At 46.5% G+C, this 22,975-nt stretch overlaps 1 protein-coding gene across 12 annotated transcripts in view; it reads left to right on the top strand.

Annotated features, from left to right (window-relative positions):
• PAX2 (paired box 2) overlaps window positions 1-22,975 on the top strand; it is a 90,783-nt gene that overhangs the window by 23,918 nt on the left and 43,890 nt on the right. For all 12 annotated transcript variants that reach the window (XM_015599928.2, XM_015599922.2, XM_015599923.2 and 9 more), the window contains 2 exons: window positions 17,740-17,825; window positions 19,334-19,453. In XM_015599928.2, coding sequence (XP_015455414.1) covers window positions 17,740-17,825; window positions 19,334-19,453 — 206 coding nt within the window. The remainder of the gene's footprint in view (window positions 1-17,739; window positions 17,826-19,333; window positions 19,454-22,975) is intronic.

Here is a 22,975-nt window from a genome sequence, read left to right as displayed (position 1 = left end):
GCTCCCTCCACCAGAGAGCCTCTGGCCACTTTGCTCTGACTTCCTCCTCTGCCTGCCTTCAGGCCTGCCCAAGCGTCTCTGCAGTGAGCTCCCACTGCAGCCATCCAGGAACAGAGGAAGCCAGAGGACATGACCGGCAGGTCCTGGCAAGAGGAGAAAGGCTGTGAGACAAGGCAGCAGGCTGGAAGGGGAAGTAGACCCACCTTGTAGGCACAGTAAGGTCAATAAATCAGAGAGAGGAAGGACTTAGAGGACTGGGAGAGAGGAAAGGAGGGCAGGAAAGAGGATCAACAGTGGCCCCAGAGCTTGAGCAAATGGGATTGAGCATTGGGGGCAGCTTCTCCTGGTCCTGATACGCCCTCTTGGTCTCAGGGTCTTTGTTGGGCTAGTGAAGGAAGCTGAAGGAAACCAGGATCCTTGTGGGTGGGATTCAGCCTGGCAGGCCACAGAGATGGTCAGGGAGGAGGCACTCATTCTGCCCCTATCCTGTGACTTTTCATCCTGATTCTATAGGGCAAGATGGTGCCTGCCGTGTGTGTTGTACCAAGCGAAGCTGGTGATTATGTGTTGGGGCCTCTGTGTGGCTCTGTTTTGGAGTGTGTGGGCTTGTGGTATCTAGCTGAGCCTGACATTTGTGCCCTGGGAAGCTGTCTAAATGGCCCTGGCATTCCAGGGAGATCTTAAAAGGAGTCAGTCCTGTCGAACGAGGAGCTGGTTGGTTCACTATTTAGAGGGCTTCTGGCTGAAGGGATTGTTTGGTCCTAGAATGAAAGTGTCTGCCATTACCTGGATGGCTTGCCTGTTTGGGGTGTTAGCAAATGTAATCCGGAGAGCACTGAGTTGAACGGACTGTAGATGTCCTGCTGGGTTAGTGAGTGGGGGTCCTGTCAAGTACACAGAGCCTCCTGACACATTTAGTTTGTGTGCACGTACATATGCATTTGCTGTGCTGGAGGCAAGGGCGTAGAGGGTGTGTGATGCCAGGGTGGTGATTGTGTGTAACACACTACTAGGAAAACTGGTAATAGCTGTTTGGTTCGTGTCTGCTGAAGTCTTCAAAGGGAGTGTGCATTTAGGGAGGGACATAGACCAAGCTATTTATCTCCTTTTATCACCTGCAGAGAGGATATCCCGCTCCCATCCCTTACCCTTTCCTTCTCTCCTCCTCCTCCTCGTCATCATCACTCAGCTTAGCTGGTTTGGGTTAGGAGGCCAATCTCAGTAGACTCTAATTGAAGACTGAAGAGAATTTGATAAGATAAGGAAAGCCATGTTCCTCTGGGGACTGATAGAGGTTTCATATTCCCCCACTCCACTCTGCTTCCCTAAGGAGCTGACACCAGGGCGGGCGGCCTTCCCACCAACTGTGACTGTCTGGCCTCTGGGAGAGAAAAGGAGGTACTCCCCAGAGTCGAGGCTTGGGTTGCTTTCTTAGTCACCATGAGCCTGGGAGGGACAGTCTAACAGAGCCCTGGACAAGAGAGGGAAAAGAGTAAAGAGAGATGTCTGGAGACAGGAGAGAAGTGAGAGCCAGATGAGGCTGACACCAACTGACCCCAGCTAAAGCCACCTTTTTGGCCAAAGAAATGCACTAGGTGTGTGCGTTAGGAAGAGGGTCTCTTTTTATTAGGAAAGAGGCTCTGGAGTCTTTTAGCTCATCTGCTGGGCTGAGCACTCAGCTGTTTGCAAAGAGGATAGCCCTGGTTCAAGTTCAGCTCCTCCTAGAAACAGTGTTCACCTCACCCTCATGCCCCCTGCCCTTGCACCCCTGCACATACACATATGCCTCTTCCCCTACCCTTACTTCCCTTGAACTTGACTCTGAGGACCAGCTAATTTCTGGCCCCAGGGAGACATCCTGGAGGGCAGTGTAGACTCCTTAGGAGATGACTTCTCAGAGTGGGTGTGAAAAAAAGTTGAGAGAAATTTATTTCATGGCCAATGGCTGCTTAGAAAAGATGATTCCAGCATCCGAATGTGATAAATGTTAACTGAGCATTAATCGCATTAAAGAGGGCCCTATAAACTTTTCATTTCTAATTAAATTCATCCAGTGATGCTGCCCAAGCGAGTACTCTGGGCCTTTGTTTATGTGGAAAATTAAAATGCAAATACAATGGGATTTATTTCCAGAAGTAGAGTGATAGGCTAGCCCCTCTGGCTACTGGCCTCCAGGCCTGTCAGGCCAGGTAACTGCCTCTTTGGAGGTGCTGTCCCCCTTGGGACACATTCTGGTGTGAAGAGAGAGGCCAGAGTTCAAGGTCAAATGGAGTGAGAAATGAGAAGGTGTGGAAAGAATTGAAGAGGAGGACAAAAGGCAATAGATGATCTAGAAATATAGGAAGGCATTGTCTTGTTTTCCTACCCTCCAACTCACACTTCTAGGAGAAGAAATCCCCCAAAACCCTGCTTGTAAATAATGTCATTACAGCCTCCTCTGCAGCCCTGGGATGAAGAATGTGTGGGAGAGAGATTTTGGTAGAAGTAGCCCTGCCGGGCATATGTGGGCCTGCTCTTAAAAGAACTGAGTGGTCATCAGCAGGGAGGGCCCAGGGCCTGCATTTATCTCCGGCAGTTTGAGGGTCGGCTGCCGTCCACATCATGGTTTCACTGGGCTCTTCCTGCTAGTGCCAAGTGGCATTGACACAGGGCAGTGGAGCATAGTGGCACAAACTAAGGACGCTGTGCATGCACGCCCACACGCACACAGCCTTCTCGCACATAGGGAGAGCCAACCTCTCATAAGAATAAACAAACATCCCTTGCAAAGAGTCCTTTAGTGCCATGATTCCTTTGATAAAAGCGATAACCCTAAGCACTATTGAATGGAACGATCTAAATTTCCTATTTACTAAAACATAAATTAAGTCGAGAAAACCTGGGTAAGAAAAATCATTTGAGTATATCAGTAGAGATACTGAAAGAGTAGTATGCTGCTCTATGGATAAGGAATTGTAAATAGTATTAAAAAGTAGAGAGGGAAAGAAAATGGAAGTAGGAGAGATGATAAAAGGCAGCATACTAAATTACGAATAGTACATATACAAAGGCATAAACCAGATTTATGCCAAGCTTTGCAAAATCTACAGCTTTGACTGTCGATACCTAGAGATACTAAGTGCACAGGCACGAAGATGTCCAGGGAGTAAATGAGGCCGTGTCAGTATGAAGAGGGTGGATTGGCCACAACGTGGGCTCTCTGTGCCAGACGCTGATCCATCAGCTCCGTCGTGCAGAGATCTGATTGTGTCTGGTTCTGCAGATCATCAAGGATACAGACTTATAAGGTTTTTAAAGGTCTTTAAGCACATGAGTCTCTTGTGAACTGGATCCATGTTCTAATGGATCTCCAAGGCAGCAGCCTATTCCCAGAATGGAGTCTGCTTGACTAGCTTTGTTGAATAGCTGCTGTCCCTGTCCTCTTTCGTCTGTTTTGTTCTGGGTTATTCTTTTTCTCTGTAGTGTTCACTTATGTCTTGTGGAAATCTATGAGCACTTGCTGACAAACAGGTTAATGATAGTGGCAACTCCCAAACATCTGGATGAAAACCAAAACCTTTAGTTAATCATCTATAGCAGTTGTCGATATGATGCCAAGTATTCGGTGATTTAGAGACATCTACGTAATTGATTGAATTTCTTAGTTTTTATCCAGGCACATCATCGACACTCATTTTCATTTCATTGGTGTTTCATTTCATTGGGAAACACCTGTTTTCAGAGGAAAATATTCTAGGAAAACAAAGTGTTGTGGTTAGAAAGCATCTTTGATGCATTTGAGTCTCATTTCTGATTTGAAGGGAGGCTGAGCTTGGCCTGAAAGTCTAGTGGAGAGCTGGGCCTTAGAGCATTTCGTATTTGAAAAGGCCCAGCTGATGGACACTTTCCCCTGGAAGTTGGTTGGGAGGACGAATCATTTTGTCCAAATTAGCTTAAGCTGTCTGTTAGGCCTGGCTTCCATAGAAAAATCCACTTTGCCATCTTAAAGGAGAATATTGTGGGTTTTAGTAGATATGGTCTTTCATTCACTTATTCTTTTATTCATCCATTCAGAAAACCTTTGCTAAACACCTACTATGTGCCAGGCAAGTCACATAAATCTATGTGGCATAGGAAATGTAAGAAAGTGAATCTAGCTCCCCCACTCACTGTCTGCGTGGTTAGAGGTAAATCTCATATTGACTCTGGACCTCAGTTTCCTCACTCATCTATAGCTCTCTCATAGGTTCTCGTGTGAGTTAGTACACATTAACCTGCTTAGAATTGCCTCTGGCAGGTATCAAGTGCTCAATAGTGTTAGTTATTATTATGGCAATAATAATCATCAAATGTATATTTCTTGTTACGTGTCTACGTCAGTGTTTGTGAGTTCTGGCTTATATGTGCATAAACATTGAAATCTTTTAAATAAAAATGCTTGAGGAGCCAAAAGGATATTCTATGAGCAGAACTGTATATCATGAATGCCAGTGAGAAGTGAGGTCCACGATGAGCCCAGCTGGATTTAGGAAGGGGGCTTGCTCTGTGCGTCCAGAAAAAACAATAACTCTATGACTCAGTTATCTGACCGTTGAACAAAATTAGTCATATAATTGCCCCCTTTGTCTACTTTGAGAGTCCTGCCTGTGTGTGTGTGTGTGTGTGTGTGTGTGTGTGTGTGTGTGTGAGAGAGAGAGAGAGACAGAGAGAAATTTGTGTAGGTGCACACAGAGAGACAGAGAGACAGAGAGAGACAGAGAGAAATTTGTGTAGGTGCACGTTTCTTTTCTGAAGTGAGCCTACTATTGCTTGAGGAGTTGAATGTTGGCATTTTCTGGGTTTCACGGCATTTTCATGTGTTGTGCTGCTTTGCATTTTGTAGGTTTTTAAAAAAGATAAAGTGAAACGGTAATGGAAAAAAAATCTTTATTTGACAGGTTTCAAGGGCTCCCCTGATTCTTAAATGTCATAGAGAAAAGAGAAAGGGAGGGAAACAGGAAGCGGGGTGGGAAAGAGGAGCGAAAATAGAGATAAGATAAAGTATGAAGAAAGAGAAGGAAAGAAGTAAGCAAATATTTGACAAATTCGACCAAATTTGTCTGCTATTCCCACATATTTATATATCCCAAGAAAGTATGGGAAGTTGATCATCTTTACAGTTATTTCCATTGCTGTGGGCTAAAGATTTTAGGAAAAAAATTGGGGAGAAAAAGTTTACTTTGGGTTTCCTGTCTTTAGTGCAATGGCTCACAGTAACTGGACAACTGCAAATTCTCCTATTTACTCTATGCCCAAAAAGAGCAAAGATGAAAATCAAAGTTTCCCAGACTCATGATGATGTGTTCTAGCTCCCTATCTTTATGAGAAAGCTCATGGAATAAGGCTGAGACCCCAAATTCTCCCTGCCCCTTTGGCCTATCTAGGTAACCAAGTTCAGCTCAATGGACTTCTGTAAGATTCACATCCAAATGCCTTCACATTCACTTATCTGATTCCTTTTTTTATCCCTCCCTTAGTTCTCAAATTTAACACCTAGATTCCACTATTCCTCATTTACACCTATTAGTTGGTAAAGCTCCTGATTTTTTAGTTGATTTAGTGATTTAGTGATTTAGAAAATAAATATTTTAAATGAGCTAAATTTGAATCTTGAGAATTCAATCATCCTTAAAAATTTTTATGAGTGTAAATATATAAAGGCCAACATCTTCCTTTCTCCCTATTTATCATACAAGGCTGGGTGCAGTCCTCTGTATGGAGATGGGCAGTGGTCAACTCTATCAACTCCCATCCCTCCACTGTCTAAATGGACCAGAAACCAAGAAGAGAACAACCCTCTGCCCCACCCCGCCTACTGCCCCTATCTGACTGTAGTTATTGTACGTCTATGCTTAAATTACACAAACGCCTTGATTCATCCTCGGGTTTCATGTACATTAGCACACACGTGTACATGTTTGTACATATACATAGGCCAATCTTATGGATGCTTTACTTGGTAAATCCTTATATTCATAATGATAATAGCTAACTGCTTACTTTAATAGGAATTGTTATAAGCATGTTGCATGTATTAATTGATTTGGGCTTCATAAACAACTCCATAGGATGTTATAGGATTATTTATAGATGATGAGTACAGAGAAGTTAAATAACTTGCTCCGGTCACAGGTTAAGTAGCAGAACTAGGATTTGAACCCATGTAGTACTGGCTCGGAAACCCATGTGATTATCCAGTACTCCCTACTTCATATTAACTTTTGACCAAGGGAAGTACAAGCATGTATAATCTCTTGGGGAGCTCTGTATGTTTTGCAGTCTCATGCCCAGCGATATATTCATACATTTATTTACAAGCTCAGAACAGAGATTCTGTGCCCTAGTAGAAAGTCGTGCCTCCTACATGTTCCTGCACTCTTCCATGGTGTATGTGTGTGGCTCAGTGAGTGCTGAGCCACATCATCTGGAGATACTGGGAAGGAATAAGATGCCGATAGCCAGAGCTGCAGAGTGGAGAGAACTAGGGATTCTTGGAACTAGAGTTCATGTTGTTATTTCCATTGAAATAAAGAAGTTTTCTCCCATTCATCCCCTTCTAGCCCCATCAGAGATCTAGACTCTTGACAGGCATAGCGTTTGGACTAGGGGCTTAATCCTCTCAGTTAGGCAGATACAGGGAGGGTGACACCAGGCCCTTTCTCAGTGGGGTAAGGTCAGAACTGTTCTGTCGAGCAGGGGAGGTTTGTTCCAAGAGGAATAGAACTGTGCATTTGGTCATATCAAGAAGAGATTTATTTTGCATTTCTAGAATCTTCCTTTTGGAAAGGAGCAGTGCAAATAACTAAGCCAGAGTAAGCTAAAAAGAAAAATAAAAAGCTTAAAGATGAGTCCCTTTCACCCACAACCACACTGAGAAAGCAACTACTGAATTATACACCACCACCCAGATCCAACATCATTACTCAACCCACATCACGAAGGAGACACCCATTGACCTAATCTATGAGATGTACATTATAGGAGAAAGAAAAAAGATGCTGATATGATCACTGCACACAATAATTCAAAGCAGAAACATGGACATTGCCATCAAACAATACTCAAATTCTTCCAACTCAGTGTTACACAAAGTGCAGTCACCTCAATACAATACTACAAAATGTCAGTAACAAACCTTAAGCCAGATGCTGGAGGAATGCATCAACACAATGCAATACACAGTAGCACAACACAATTCCAACTCTCCATGCCACAGGCACACCCATACACAAAGGCTGAAATCATGAGGCTACCTAAGTGGCACTGGTCACACAGAGAGAGAGAGAGAGAGCCAGCAATGTAACACCCAACCCTTCTGTGTACCCAGCAGAAAATGGTCACAGCCCCGGCCTCCCCAAAACCAGTGCTCTCCTGATCTAGCACAGCCTGCCAGAAAGCAGTGCCATCTTCTTTCTCTAGCAGGTGGATATATCCAGACCATCACCTCCAATATGGCCTCTGGGCTCTCGTTGCTAGTAAGAGAGTAAACTGTCCCCTGAGCCCGCTTCCCGAGATCCGACAAATCAGCTTTGTCCTGGTTGAGGTTTAATGAGACTTTGCTGTTACTGAAAATGACAGAGCTCCAGGGATGGAAGGAAAGGCGGGGGTGGGCTAGGAGGGGGCTTGCCAAGCTGGGTGCAGGAATTCCCCTTCCTCCACCAAGCCCTGCCTTCTGTGGTCATTCCAGAGCTGAAGCCCTCTTGCTGGGTGTTCACTGAGTATCGATTCAGTCTGCAAGCAATTTTAATATTTCTTCAGGGACTTTCCAGCAACAGCACAAGTCATTAATTCACCCTCCCAAATTGCTTATTCAATAGCAGGAACATGGCTCCTGAATAAAGTCCTAGAATTTATGTGACTCGCACGAGTCAGGAGGTCAAACAACTGTTATGGAGCGAAGTTAAAAATCCAAATAAAATATTGACACTTTTTGGGGGAGGGGGAGGGGGGAAGTAAAGGTATTTAAAATAGGTTTTTGTTGCAATGCCCCCAGGATAAAGAATGGAAGGAGACTGAAGACAAGTTAGAGTTTATAAAATCGATGGAATTTATTGCACATCTACTTGGCATTTAATAATTCTCTCATTTCCACATCACCCTCCCCTCCACCCCATCCTGGCCATAGACAGAAAGATACTCAGGTATACAAATGCACATTTATGCACATCAATATTGGTGCACAGACCAATATAAAAAACACAATTGTGAAGCGAGCGTCTCAAACACCCTGGAAACAGTGATGAGTGTGGAGGCATGTATGACTGTGGCTTGCATAGTTGACAGAAATAGGTATAACTGGGCAGAAATTCATGAAGTCGGTTTTGATAAATATATCCAGTATTATAAATTCTGGTTCAATGCATTTAAGCAGATATAAATATAAAGACACACTAATCATAGAAATAGTGTCTAGAAACGTAAAGACTAAGAAACACATCTGTATGCAGTATCTCCACACAATCATGTACATTATTTAAAAACTAGATAGATAGATAGATAGATAGATAGATAGATAGATAGATAGATAGACAGACAGAGAGACAGACAGAATTTGGAAAATCTATACCCAAAACCTACCAGTGCATATAAAATACACTACAACCATAGCCACTTAACCTAAAATTGTAGTTCATTTGTAACACAGATATGATGCTTATCAAATACAACTGTGGCACATGCCAGAGAGAGGGTAAGCATCTTTGGAATCTCGGCTACATGCAATCTCTGTTAATCGTCTGCATATACATTTGCTCAGTTGTCCAGACCATGGATGTGAAAAGACTGAAGGGAAAACTTGTTCATGCCCAAATAGGTAATAAACACAAAGAACTACTAACACAGAAATGTCCAGAAGAGGTAATACGGTTCAGCCTACAGACATTGGAGTCACAGGCCTGGTCCCAAAGTCTGGCTCCATTGCTATTAAGCATGTGACCTTGGGCAAGTTGCTTAGCCTCTCTGTTGTCTCCTTGGTATAATAGAGAACATGCCTACTTGATAAAGTAGTTAGGATTTGAATGAGTAAATGTGTTTGTTATAATACCAGTCATAGTGAATTTGAAATAAATGATAGTTGTTGCTTTTCCTATTATTATATGCAGCTCTTCTATTCAGACCCAGAGTCTCATGGATTCTACCATCTGTTCTTATATGATTGACTTATTCTACCCAGTGGTTAGCAGCGTGGGTTCTAGAGTTAGGCTCCCAGATTTAAATCCTAGCTTTGCTACTTAACAGCTGTGTAACCTTGAGCAAGTTACTTAACCTCTCTGAGCCTCAACTTCCACATCAATAGAATAGGGATAATAATCTTTAGAAGAAGTTGTGAGAAATAAATAATCCACATAAAGTGCTTAGCACAGTGCCTGGTACATATTGAACACGTATTAGCTCACTATGTCCTTTAAGATTATGTTATTGTTATTATTAACAATAATAACATTTGTTATTAAACCATTAGTTTTTAAATATTTACATTGTTCCAGGTGCTGTTGCTAGGTGTTAGAAATACAATGGGGAGAAAAATAGGCATGACCTCTGCCCTTGTAGAGCTCACAGTCTGCGGGGAGAACTCAGTATGAATTGAGTAAGCAAGAAAACAAGGTTTCAGCTCTGTGTGGGACCATGAGGGGAAGAAGGGAACACAGAGAACTAGATTGGCAAGCCAGGGTAGAGCCAGATTGGGAAAGATTTTGAGGGCCAGGCTGATGCATTTTGAATTTATTCTGTAGATAATAGGAAGCAATTATAGGGTTTAGCATCATCACATTCTCTCAGGAGACAGAGAGAAACCATGGATTGTTTTTGGAGACTGGAGTACCTAGGCAAGAGGGGATGGGGCTAGAGGCAGGGAGGCCAGGCAATTTCTAGGAGGCCCCAAGTCTGCCGCTGCTAAGGGGCACTTTCTCCAGGCTTCCTGAGGGAGGTGGGTGTGCCTATGGAGGGGCAGCGAGGACAGAAAGGGAGGACTTGGTCCCAGCATTGAGTCTACAGCGGCATCCCTTTCACCATCCTATCAGGCAGTCTTCTAGCCTCTGGAGCTTCCCAGGCAGGACTGTGGGGTGGAAAGCTGGTGGACCCCAGCTCTGTACAGGAAACCCTCATAGATGAGGGCAGGGACGATGGCGAGAGGAGCTAGTCCGGTCACGCTCTGGGCTTGGCATGCACCGCAGACTGGTTTCCAAATGGTTAGTTAAGCACATTGCCCCTTAATTTTTAAACCTATGCCTATCTTGAAGTTAAATCAATCCATATGCTTACCATTCATCATCTAAACCATCACTATTGCCCCCTTGGGCCAGCCCCATGGCCCATCTAGCCCGGTAAATTGTATCTGGCCTGGGCTCCCGGGGACACGTGGTAGAAGGATTATCGCCCTCAGTGCCAATCTTAGAAGACTATGTTGAGGCAGAAAATATGCTTCGTATCTAAAAAATCCACTGGGAATCTCTCATCCTGGAATGTACTGAACACTATTTTAACATTATTTTTATTTTTAACCTAAGTTTAGTTTCCGCAGAGGAACTGATAGCTTCTTAAATTTTGGTTTCTGTGTAAAATGGAATCAGGATTAGCAGATGCAGAGAAATGTCAACTGATAGAGTATGAGTAAGGAAACTTCTTATGTCACTAAGACTTTCTCTTTCTCCCCCGCATAACTACCAGTTTCACCCCCTGGCTGAAGCTAGTCTTCTCAAATATTAGAAAGTTTATGAATAATCTGGAGAATTTGCTTAAATACAGATCTCTAGGCTGGACCACCGTCTGAAATTCTAATCAAAAGGTCAGAGGTGGGCCCCAGGATTTGCATTTTAGCACACACCCCAGGGGATACTAATGTAGGTGGTTCAAGGACAGTAGTTTGAGGAAATCCTTCTGAAAGCTTTTTGGTAGAACTCTCATCTCTTGCAGCTTACTTATGACTTCTGAGAAGCAGCGAAAGAGGCAGAAGCTCTTGACACCTTTTGGAGGAACCCTGCTAACCTTGGAATCTGTGTATTCCTTCTACATCCTACTACAGCCAGAATGGAAGGGCCTGCCCATAGCTTCCACACATCAGAGACAATTTTCATGCACAGTACCCTGCCTGCCATCTGGTCAGTTGTCCAAACTGAAATCTGCAGGGTATGTGAGTGAGTGTGAGCAAACAATTCTGACTCTGCACAACCTGCAAAGACGGAGCCCAGGAAAACAGAGTTTATGTGTAGCTCTTCCTGGCTGCCAGTGGGGAGGGGGCAGTACATTTTAGCTCTACAGTTCCCGGGATGTACAGGCGCAGATTCCAGTTCCTTAGAGTTCTCAGGAATAAGGAGCTACAGGAACCATTTTTGGGGAAAGGAGAAATTTTTCTGCATGATCTATGATACTTCACTTGAGGTTTTGCCATGAAAAGTCTCCAGCTGTTTGCGTTGCTCTGACTTGCCTCGGGGCTGAGCTAGGGACACATGCCTGATGTTGGCAGCTTCCAAAGGCCTGAGACGAAACAATTACCAGCATTCGTTGGGCAAAAGTATCCTTTTCTGAAGCAAATATCGTTTTGTCCTCCGGAATGATCCAGCCTGTAATAATACCCCGCCCGAAGTCGCTGGCCAAGGCCCCTCCCAGCACTCCTGCCGCTCAGTGGGCAGTGCGGCTGCAGCTAGCTAGTCTGAAACATTCTCTACGCTGGAGTTCCTTTTATTAACAAAATTGGGAAAAACTTTCTTTAAACCAAGACCTAAATTTTTTTCTGCAAAAAAACTCTCTAAATTGTCCTAGAGTCTGCTCTAGGACAATTTAAACAGATTTGCACATGTATGTGACACATGTATGTAGATACTTGACATCTTGCCCCAATGAACCTTTGAGCAAACAGTGACATAACCAGGCCTAGGGCCAGCTAGTCGTTCCACTAGAGAGTAATTCCGAAGTGGAGAAGGCAGTCTGTTCTAGGCAGCTGGACAGGATTTCATGGGGACATGCCTGGAGATTCCATGTATATATCACATTGTCAGCAGCTGGTTCTGGCAGGTGTTATCACTCCTATTTATAGAGGGGAATCCAGAAGCTCAGGAAGCCCCTTGTCCTTTGTTTCTCAGGACACAACAGAACAAGAGAACTAGAACCTAGAAGTATGGATTGTGGGCTTTTGGGTATCTCTTCCCTGGAGGCAGTATAGCTTAGTGGTTAAGAATATGTGCCCTGGGGTTAGTCTATGTGAATTCAAACCTTGGATTTGCCATTTATTAAATGGGTGACCTTGGGCAAGTTATAATATGTCTTATCTTCAAGATGGGTTATTGTGAAGATTAAGTGAATTATTTGTTTGAAACACTTAGAACACTGCCTAGCACCTAGTAAATATTTAGTAGGCAATAGTTTTTATTACCAGAGCCTCCGCTAAGGAAGCACTGCTCCTAGAAATCTTGACCAGCCTAGTCCCGGAAATGCTGTCACCTAACTCCCTCCAAGGTGAGCTGTCTGAGGTCACCTCAATGCTAATAGGATCTCTTCTTGTCTCCACCTCAGGGGGAGTTTTTGCACACCATTTATTATCATATAATATAATGCAATATAATATCATACATAACATAACATAATATGATGGGTAGGTTAACTTGGAAACCCTGAGGCGGACTGTGGATGGATGGATAGATGAATAGATACATTTGTACTAAGTATACATACATTATATCATTCTATTGATTTGTAAAAAGTTCCCCGTCTGCCTGGCTGTAATGAGATTTTTGAACTTTGCGTGGCGATCAATGAGAGGAATATTATTGGCCTGGAGAATTGATATACCTGCTCTCAGTGGCTTGTTCTGCTCCCAGGCAGCCCCGGCCCCCCAGGTGTACGATTCCAGCAGACACTTAACCTTTTTTACAGTGTCATCAGGCTAAAAGGAATCTAATAGTGACACAGGACTTGTGCTCAGCACTCTGCCACTATTGCTTTCCTGTCACAAATAATTTATAGCCTTCTATTTCCATCCCTGAGCCTGCACCCCAGCCCTGCCTCCCGCTTTCCCCCAGCTTCCAGGAATCAATAAACTCACACAGTCACAGTGAGACTTCAGGGTGCAAGGAGACAGACAGACAGACAAAGAGAGGAGACAGAGAAAGAGGCAGAAAAAGAGTGAAACACAAAGGACAGAATGAGAAAAGGAGGAAGAGGGAGAAGGCATAGAACCAGAGGAGGAGAATGTTGAGGGCTACTCTGTTTCTTCGTGAGTTTAACAAACTGTTACTCAGGAGACTGTGTGCTTTCATTCTAACTCACAGAGCCACAATGAGACCGTTTTCCTCTCCAGCTTGGTGAGAGGTGAAGGCCTCCTGGGAATTCAACCAATGAGGGAGTGACTCCACCTGCCTTGTCATGCTTTACTCTAAAGCTCTGCCACACCCCCTGGCATCTCTTGGGTCTAGACAGAGCTGTTGCTCATACTGTCTACAGATCCTTCCCAGTGCCCCCAGGCAGAGCTTCTCAGTCTGTCTTCTCTGATGCAACCTCTTTTGGGGTCAGGCTGTGACACCTGCTGCTGCTATTTCCTGTTCTTCCCAGGTTCTCATAGCAGCTGCATTGACCAGGCTTGGGCATGCTGGGTTGAGAGGCCTCCTGCTGCACCTGGCTCAGCCCCTAAATAGAAAGCCGCCAGGCCTAGGGGTCACTAGAGGAATAATAATACTACTAGTTGTCATATTATTATAGCTAGCATTTATTGAGCCAGGAGCCATACTAATCATTTTACACGGATTATCCAATTTAATCCTAACAGTCCTAGGAAGTGAATAGTATTATTATCTTATTGTACAGATGAGAGAATGAGAAACTGCCAATAAGTAATAGAGCTGAGACTCAGACCGAGCCTTTTCCCCTCTGCTCTAGTCATGCCCTTGACAGTGTGGGAGACTTTAAGTGCCTGAAGTCCCCATGCTGGGCCCAGGCAAAGCCCTGGAGGTTCCCAGGAAAGATGAGGGAGAAGGAGCATCCCTATGGAAGAAAGCAGACTGAAAAGAGAAGTGGGTAGTAGGCACCCTGACAGGCAAGTCTTTCTAGGAGCAGGAAATGGCACCTCCCAGCCCCCAAGTAGAGATGTGCTCTTCAGGGCTCCCAAATACACCCTCCAAAGATCCATGTGCTGGACTTGACTTTTCAGGCCAAGCCTGCCTGGGACCACGGAGGCCATAGATGTGTCTTGCTGTCTAAAGGGCAAGTATGAAAAAGAATTGGAGGAAGAGAAGGAGGAGGAACTGGGTGAAATAATATCAGGCAGTCACCCAAAGCAACTGCTTTTCTTTGTTGTTTTTTTTTTTAATCTCTAGTGCTATTCCCATGAGTTGTTGGGTTGTGTACAGGATGCAGGAAGGCAATGGATAACCATCAGGTTTCCACAATCCCAGTTCTTAAATTCAGCTCTGGGGACTGGCAAGTGCCCACCCCTGGGGGCCATGGATGGACATCAAGAACATCGGTAACTCACAGCAGGCACCCTGCCCAGCTCCTCTCCCAGGCACCACCAAGCTGCTGTCAGGAAATAGCGATTTTCCATCACTTGCTGCCTCAGCTAAATCTGCACCAGTGCCCCATGGGTCAGAGGCTCTGGGTAACAAAGACAGAACCTCCACAAGGCCATCCAGTTGTCTGTCTCACCCAGCCCCAGTTCTGGGCTGCCTTAGTCCAGAGCCCATCAGCTCTCAAGCCAGAGCCACCCGCAGGTCAGTGAGATCCCAGAAGCTTTGGCTGCAATGAATTAAGAGCAGCTGATCTGAACTGCTTGGTCTCCTTCTAGACTTTTCCTGTAGACCAGTTTACACTGCCCTTAGCTACTGTCTACTCTTTTCCATTGTGATTATGCTCCAACCCCTCCCCCACCCTACCAACTCTTGGAAGATAACCTTGCCTTCTCCTTTGCTCAGAGATAAAAGCTCCTTTTCAAAGCATTTGGCCACCTCAAAATATGCCATCTCTCTAACTCCTCTGTGCCTTCTATTCCATTCTTTCGTGTTCTGCCTTGCTCTCACAGTGATCCACATTCTTGCAGACAGCTTCAGTCTCCCCCTCTTCACTGGCTCTTCCTCCTTAGCCTGCACACTTATCCAGGGCTTCTCTACCTTCAGAAGCCTTCCCTCTACTCAGCTGCCAGTTCTATCTTTTGGTTTCTACACTTTTCTCTCCTTTCCTTTCCTACAAACTTCTAAAGGCACTTGTTTGCTTTCACTGCCTCCCTTTCCTCCTATGCACTTCCTAATCTCTTTCTGCCTGGCTCCTTTGCTGATACTGCTCTCCCTCAGGTCACTAGTGTTCACCAGAATTCCCAAGTCTATACCCCTTCTTATTCTCAAATCCTTTCAATTCTTGCGTCGCTGTTGATCTGTAGAATATGTTCTCCTTCTGGAAACGTTCTTCTCCACTGAGTTAGGTAAAACTGCCCAATCCTGGTTCTGCCATTTCCTGTATGACCAATTCTGACCCCTCTGCAATGTCAAGTTCTTTCCCCCAGTCTCTGAAAGTGGGTGTCCTCTGGTCTCCACTCCTCGGGTCTCTTGAATCTCTCAACACCCCTTTCCTTGACAGTCTCCTAAATCCGCACATGCTTTGCCAGTTGGTTCATGGGCATGTCCAACTGGACACTCCTCTATCACTTCAAATACTGCATGTCTAGGACCAACACGGCCACCTCTCTCCAAAGCCAGTCATTTCCCTGCATCCCTCTTCCTGATGGTGGTACAGACGACCAGCTTTCTGGTTACACAGATTTGGGATTTTAGAACCATATTTGACTCAAGTTAGTTGCCATATCCTGACCATTCTGTCTTCACGATGTCTTGCTCATTCTTCCCTTTCTTTCCTAAGACCGGCCGTTTATCACCTGTGCTTATATATTGCTTTACCAGAATCAGTTTGTACATGTCCCCTCTAGTTTAGAAATCACTACTTAACCTCTCTCAGCTTTGGTTTTCAATCTGCAAAATGAGGATAATAGCATCTACTTTGGAGGTTGTTGTGAGAATTAGGAGTAGTATATGTAAGTCGTATAAGTTGCATATAATATTGGCGCATAATAGATGCTCGATGAATGGAAAATCACAATTATCATCTCTTCCAAGCTTGCAGCCTTATTTCCTCTCGATCCCTACATACCTCTCCCATTCTGGCTGACTGGTCTGGGCATGAGCCCCTAAAATATCATGTCCATTCAGCTTCTATGCTTTGTTTCTATCCTGCTCTGGCACCTGCTTATACTGCCCTACCTCTGCTTCTTTGTTCATCTCAGAATGATATTATTTACTGGGGGAAAAAGACCTTAGAGATCCTGTAGTCCCACCTCTTTACTTTACAGCTAAAGAAACTGAGGACCAGAGAAGTGAAATGATGGGCCCAAAACTATGTGGCCACTTAATGGCAGAGTCAGAAGCAGGACTCAGAGCCCCTGCCATGTAGCCCAGTGTCCTGTCCACCATCCTCGATGCCTCTAGTTCCTACATGTATCAATATGTTCAGACCTCCTCTGCTTTAAAGAGCTATATCAAGTTCCACCTCCTCAGTGACTTCTCTCCCAGCTTCCCCCACTTGCAGTGGGCATGGTTCCTCCTCTGCTTCCTTCTGACACTTCCAGCCTGGCCCCCTTGGGGTTACTTAGCTTTCTTCAGGTGTGTGTCTTCCCTCCCCAGCTTCGTTTCCAGCATTGTGAGGCAGGTGCCTTATTTCTATTTCCTGGAAGTGTTCAGTGAAAGCTAGTTAGAGTGGAGTCCACTCCTGACTTGTAACTCACCTGCTGGTTGAGGTGAACTTGGCTTGCACGCCTCTCTGCAGGGAGGAGCAATGCTGTTGGGAAAATTGCTTCCAAGAGCACCTAATTTGTGACCAGTGGGTGTAGGGGAGTGTTCCTCGGCCCCGGCCCCAGGGTTGGTCTTTTGTATCATTGAATCCTGCCTGGCTTCTTCAGAATCCTGGCAAGCCAGCTCATCCCCAACCCTGGGATGTTTGACAGCCCACCCCTCCCCTGCCTCCAGTGCACAGTGGAGGTACACTGAGCTTTTCAACTAGGTTGGTAAAGAAGCTGTGATTCAAGCAGGACCTTAGAAAACAAGGCTATTGGGCCAGTGAGCTTGACAGGGACAGGGCTTTGACTTGTTTAAGAGTAGTAAGTGGGCTCAAGAAGTTGTTCAGGTCCTGACATCTGGCAAAGGGACTATGTGCTGAGTTGGAATCCTGGAGACAAAACAGTCACCCGTGACCCAGCCCTCCTCTGGCTACTTCTCCTTAGCTCACCTCCTTCAACTCTGGAGATGTGTAGTCCAGTCCCAATAGGAAAGCCAACTCCAAAGTGATCTTTAGACCCAGGGAGTCCTGTTCCCAGGAAGAGATTTGCATGTGGTTGAGGAGGGGAGAGTGGACAGCCAACCGCCAGGGTAGTCCCCACCCTCAGAAAGGGGAAAGATGCTGTGCTCCACTCACTCTGCTGTACCAATCCTTGCTACCAAAAATCAAGCTGCAATTCAGATGATACACACAACAGGACAGAATGCAGACTGCCTCCGCCCAGAGCTGCATCAGGCTAGATCTGCGGAGCAAACAGAAAGGAAAGCTAGTGTCTTGCAACAGCCAGTGAGGTCAGGAGTACAAGGAGCAGATGGGTGAGGAAGGAGCTGAGGGGCTGGGGAGAGTTGGGCCAGGCTGGGTTGGAGTTAGTGGGGCTGGAGGGGACATGTGATGTGTGATGCTGTTGTGATGTTTCAGGATCATCCGGACCAAAGTTCAGCAGCCTTTTCACCCAACACCAGATGGGGCTGGGACCGGAGTGACTGCCCCTGGCCACACCATTGGTAAGAGGGCTGAGGGAAGGGGAAAAGCAGGGCCCCACCTGGGAAAGCCAGATACCAAGCTCCACCCCCAGGAACTATTTTTCCTAATTTGTGCTCTCTCTGAGCTCCTAGAGGCTCAAAGATGTCCTTGAGACTAGCTCACTAATACCCCTCCCTCCCTCTCCTCTCTCTCTCTCTCTCTGTCTCACACATACATTCTTACTCTCCCTCTCACTCTCTCCACCCCCTATTAATACTTTCCCTTTAGCTTTTCTTCTTCCCTTCCTTCTCCTTCTCCATCTCTTCTTTTTATCTGATCCTGTATCCCTACCTGTCTCTCTTTCACGTCTACTTTCTTACTTCATTTTTTTTTTTAATTTTGAAAATTATTATTCTCTCTTCTCACCTCCTACCCTTTCTTCTTTCCTCTTCCCTCCTCTCTCTGCTTTTCCTTTTTTCTTTTCTCCTCTCTGTACGTGTGGCTCTGGGTCTGTTCTGTCTCTCTCCCTCCCTCTTAATGGCCTCTTTCTTCTTGGCTTGTCTCTCTTAATCTCTTTGTCTCTCTCTCATCCACTCAGTAACTCTCTGCCTCTCTCCAGCCTGCTTATTTACTGATCCTTTTTCACGGCCTTCCAGAGACAAGACCCAGGCCTACCAGAACACCTGCTAACATTCCCCCCATTCCCCACACATATAGTCTTCCCTTTGGCCCAAGGGTGCTTGGTACTGGGACTTAAGAGGCAGGGATGTAGTCAGACATCCTCTTGACCGCTGTTCCCTTCTGTCTTGACCAGTAGGAAGTAGAATAGCTGGTCCCAACCCTCCTGGACTTGGCAGAATCTGTTACTTACTAGGTCTGTGTTACAGTGTGTGCCGGAAAGGAGGGTTGGGCAGATCATTATGGAGTGAATGTGTTCACTAGTCTGCGCCCTGAGGAGAAATTAGGAACTTCTCAAGTGATTTCAAGACCAAAAGCAACTGGGAGAGAGGAGCTATGCACTCTTGGGGAATATCAGGACCATTCTGTGTCTCCTAGAGATTCATAGACAGATCTTAGAAAGCCACAGACTCTAAATCAGGATTGGTAAAGATTCAGCCCAGGAGACTGAGTGACAGTGAGCTGGGGTTTATTTAGAAGGATTTTCCTGGCCCCAGGGATTGGATGAGCTGTGCAAGGAGGCATCCTAGGAGCTGTGCTTGCTACAGGACTGCCGAGTTATTCCAGATTGACTCAGCTTTGGTGTTTCCATCTATCTTCAGGGGAGTAAGTTCAAGGGCCCCAGTGAAATCTATAGGTCTTCAGAGAAGGCTTGGGGTTGACTGGTCACCAGTCAGCCAGGGCTGGACAGAAGTGAATAGTCTGCTCTGTATGTAGCAGCGCCTTCTCCCCTACACCTCAGAGGAAGAAGGGAAGTGTAGGTTCACCGTCCCTCCTTATTTCCTCAGCTTCTCTCTGCCCCCAGCATTGGGGCCTTGGCCTGCAATCACAACTGCTATCCTGATGGCATTTCCTCCTTACTCTCATCCAGTTCCCAGTACGGCCTCCCCTCCTGTTTCCAGCGCCTCCAATGATCCAGTGGGATCCTACTCCATCAACGGGATACTGGGGATCCCTCGCTCCAATGGCGAGAAGAGGAAACGTGATGAAGGTAGGGAGGAGGGAAGAGGCTTGGCTTCCATGTGCATGCTTTGTCCTTGGACTCAGAGCTCCGGTTTCGGCCTGGCCTCGCAGCTGCTCTGCTATGAGATCAGTTTTAGTTGCAAAGCCCAGGTTCTCCCACTGCCCTGCTGGCTCCTGGAGAGAGGGAGGCAGGCTGCTGCTGAGGCCATCAGCTTCGCCATCTGCTCAGTAGCCCCGACTGCCTCACCTTCCACTGGGACTCACCCCCAGTATCCCTGTGGGGTGCCAGGAGGAGAAGCATGAACCATGTACCTTGGGAAGGTTTTGGAGGTTAGGGGACATCTGGTCTCTGACCCGAGGATGAAAGCCCAACATGCCTTGTCCTCACCTGATTCCAACCCATCAGGAAATAGGGGAGTGATGTCATATGCAGCTGACCCTGGTGTCCTTCCTCTGTTACACATGGACACTGGCCCCATTAAAACCACTCGGGGAGCTGGACAGGGGATCACCTCTGTGCTCCCTCGTGGGAGGAGACAGCACTCAGGCTCTTCTCTGGCCTTCTGCTCATTCCCCTTAATACCTCAAGATGCAGCCAGCTGTTAGGCAGGGAGATAAAGAGAGAGAGGAATGAAGAGGAGGCGGAGAAGGTAAGGGAAGTAAGCAGATGAGTTTGGGAGATGTTGTTTTTCAAATGTGTGACATTAGAGGTCCCTTGATGACCATCTGATTCTCTTCTGATGCATGAGGCCTGGGCAGAAGGCTGGCAGGCTCAGACAAACAGACACCAGTATCTGGAGCCTGCTTCCCGCCCCAATCTCACGGTCCCTGCTGGGGCGGCGGTACCTCCCGGTTTAGGGAGGGTGTATGATTTTAAGGGTGTATATCATGAAATTGAGTCCTCTAAAGATGAGCATAAAGGGGGTGACCATATATCCCATTAGCCCAGATGGTTCCAATTTATGCCTCATGTCTACGTCTTGACCAGTCAGCATCTCCTTTTTCTTTCAAAACTGTCCTGTTTAGACAATAAATCGTATGGTCATCCCAAGCTTAGATAAGCCCTTGACTGGGGCAGCTTTAGAGGGTGAGGAACAGAGAAAAGAAACGAAGCTGAGATTCCCTGGGCCGAGGCTGAGGGAAAAGAGTGTGAGAGCCCCGGCCTCCGGCGGAAGGGACAGAGTGCGAGAGGCTCGGGTCTGGCAAGACAGCGATGACCTGGGGCTGGCCTCCTTCCAGAAGCCCTAATGGCCTCGTTTTACAGGGAAACAGCTTGTCTGGCTCTATTTCTCCTTCTTCCAAAATATTCAAACCCATTTGGCTGCCACGGCCTTTGCCACTCACTAAATTTCATTGTGGTTGTTTTGGCGGCAGCCCCTGATGGGCAGGGGAAGGCTGTGCAAAAGGCCCCAAGTCACAATTCCCCCTGGGAGTTTCCCACACTCAGGCCTTAGCTAAGCTTCCTGGCGCCCTGAATGGTTTGGAAGATTCTAACCTTAAACCATAAAGGTTTCTCCTTTAACCACCAACACTTGCATTTTTTTAGAGTGGGAGCTGGCCGGGAGGCCAGGGGAGGCCACAGAGTCCCCTCTTTCCTCTCCCCATTAGTCTGAAGTTGGGGACAAGCGTGCCCTCTCCTTCCTGGGCTCCTATGGGCCATGAAAGGAGGCCAGGGGTAGGGAGGCACTGGCATGAGGCTTTGGCCACCCCAGGTTGGGCCTGCCTGGCCCAGAACGGAGTGTTCTCCTCTCTGAGCAATTGATCACATCCATTGTTTAAAATCCATTCAACTCAGTGAACCTTTCCTGTGCGTCAGTGACAAGAAAGGCTTGGTGGTATAGGATCCCAAAGCAGAATGAGATATGATTCTTGTCCATAAGGAGCTTATAGTCTAGTGGGGCATGTAAAACATGTGAGCCCAGACAGCAGAAAGGCCCATCAGATATCTGTGATGTGGTGGAGGTTTGGGCTGCAGGCCATGGGAGCTCATGGTGGGGAGGAAATAAACCGCAGGAAGAGCTCCTCTGTGAGGAGGAGCCTGAGGGATGGGCGAGGGGCATGTTCAAAAGCAATGGTAGTGTGAAATTCTATTTGATTGACCCAGCCTTGTGACCAGAAGGTATTGTGGTTACAAAATGCGGGGGCACTTTGGCTGGGATGAAAGAGCAGGAAGGCAAATCATAGAAAGTCAGGCTAAGCAGATGGGTTCGGGTCACAGGAGATCAGGCCAAGACCGGACCACATAAAGAATTTGGACTTTTTTCTGCAGTCACGAGTAGCCACTGAAAGTGTCTGAGCAGGAAGGCAGAAGGACAGGACTGGATTTGAAAAGACCATCCTCCAGCAAGGTGACAGTGATGGCTGCAGGGAAACCTCTCAGGAAGCAGTTGAAGTTTTCTAGATGAGGGACAGTGGGGGCCTCTAAGTTTCCTCTTACTGCCTATAAGCTACCTTGCTAGCCAGGTAGCAAGAAGAATCAGAGGCCCTACTTCTTTTTGGGTGAGTGGGAGGGTTCTCTCGCACCGATTTCTCCTTTTATTGACCAACTGCAGACCAGATGGAGCTATCCTTTCCCTGGTAGAGACCAGAGCCTATGAGGGAGGCCAGTTCTCTCTGACTTCTTGTCCCCACACCACACATACTTTACCCATGGGGCCCAGGTGGGAAGGGAGAGGAAAAGAAAGGCGAGAGAGAAGGCAGACCTTTCACAGCCCATCCTCCCCCTCCCCCACTCTGGGTGCTTCCAAGCAGCCAGGCCCAGTTTGCATTAGGGAGCAGCTCAGATGATTAAGAATAGGGGAGATAATTATGTGTCAAGATGATGTAGCCCAACTCTGCAGTCAGGCCAAGGTAGCACAGCAGCTGGCAAGCCCGTTGCAGGAGGCAACCTCGGGCATGGGCTGCACAGACATCCAGGTGTGTCCTTTAGCTACTAGGCCAGCACTGCAGGCAAAAAAGAAAACTGGCTTGGGGCGCTGAGGGGCACTAGGATGGGGACAGGTATACAGGCAAAGGACTAGACCTCAAGGGAATGGAGGAACACACCTCCCTCCAGGAAAACCTTGATCCCCTGCCAGGCTGGCCCTCCTTTGTTTGGCCCCATGTACTGTCCTATCTCTCTAGAAGTGTCATACCCCGAGGGCAAGCTGTGAGCCTCTCAGTCCTCCAGGAAGTCACTCCCGCTCCTGCCTCTGGGTACAGTTCGGTCTATTCTTCAGCTCTAACAATGTCATGGTGGTGGGCATTAGCGAGGACAATCACTGCAGCGTGAGCTGGCGTTATTGGAGACAATCTCAGCAGTAGTTATTGGTGTTCACAGTGATAATACCCAGAACATTATTGGCACTGGCACTCGGAATATGGACAGCGTTATTAGTATCTGCAGCAATCATATCTGTGGGGATATTAGTAAAGGGCTGATCAGCTGTGACTCTGGGGGAAAAGGAAACTGATAGTGACTGTGAGCCTGCTTGAGATGCCTTGTCACGCCTTGGTCTTTGAAAGTATGCAAGAATGCCCAGGCTTTCCTTTGAGAAATGTGCTAGTCAAG

The sequence above is a fragment of the Pteropus alecto genome, unplaced genomic scaffold (assembly GCF_000325575.1).
Source record: "Pteropus alecto unplaced genomic scaffold, ASM32557v1 scaffold88, whole genome shotgun sequence".
Lineage (NCBI taxonomy): Eukaryota > Metazoa > Chordata > Mammalia > Chiroptera > Pteropodidae > Pteropus > Pteropus alecto.
Note: the sequence above shows the minus strand (reverse complement) of the source record. Positions and strands in the feature narration are given on the sequence as shown.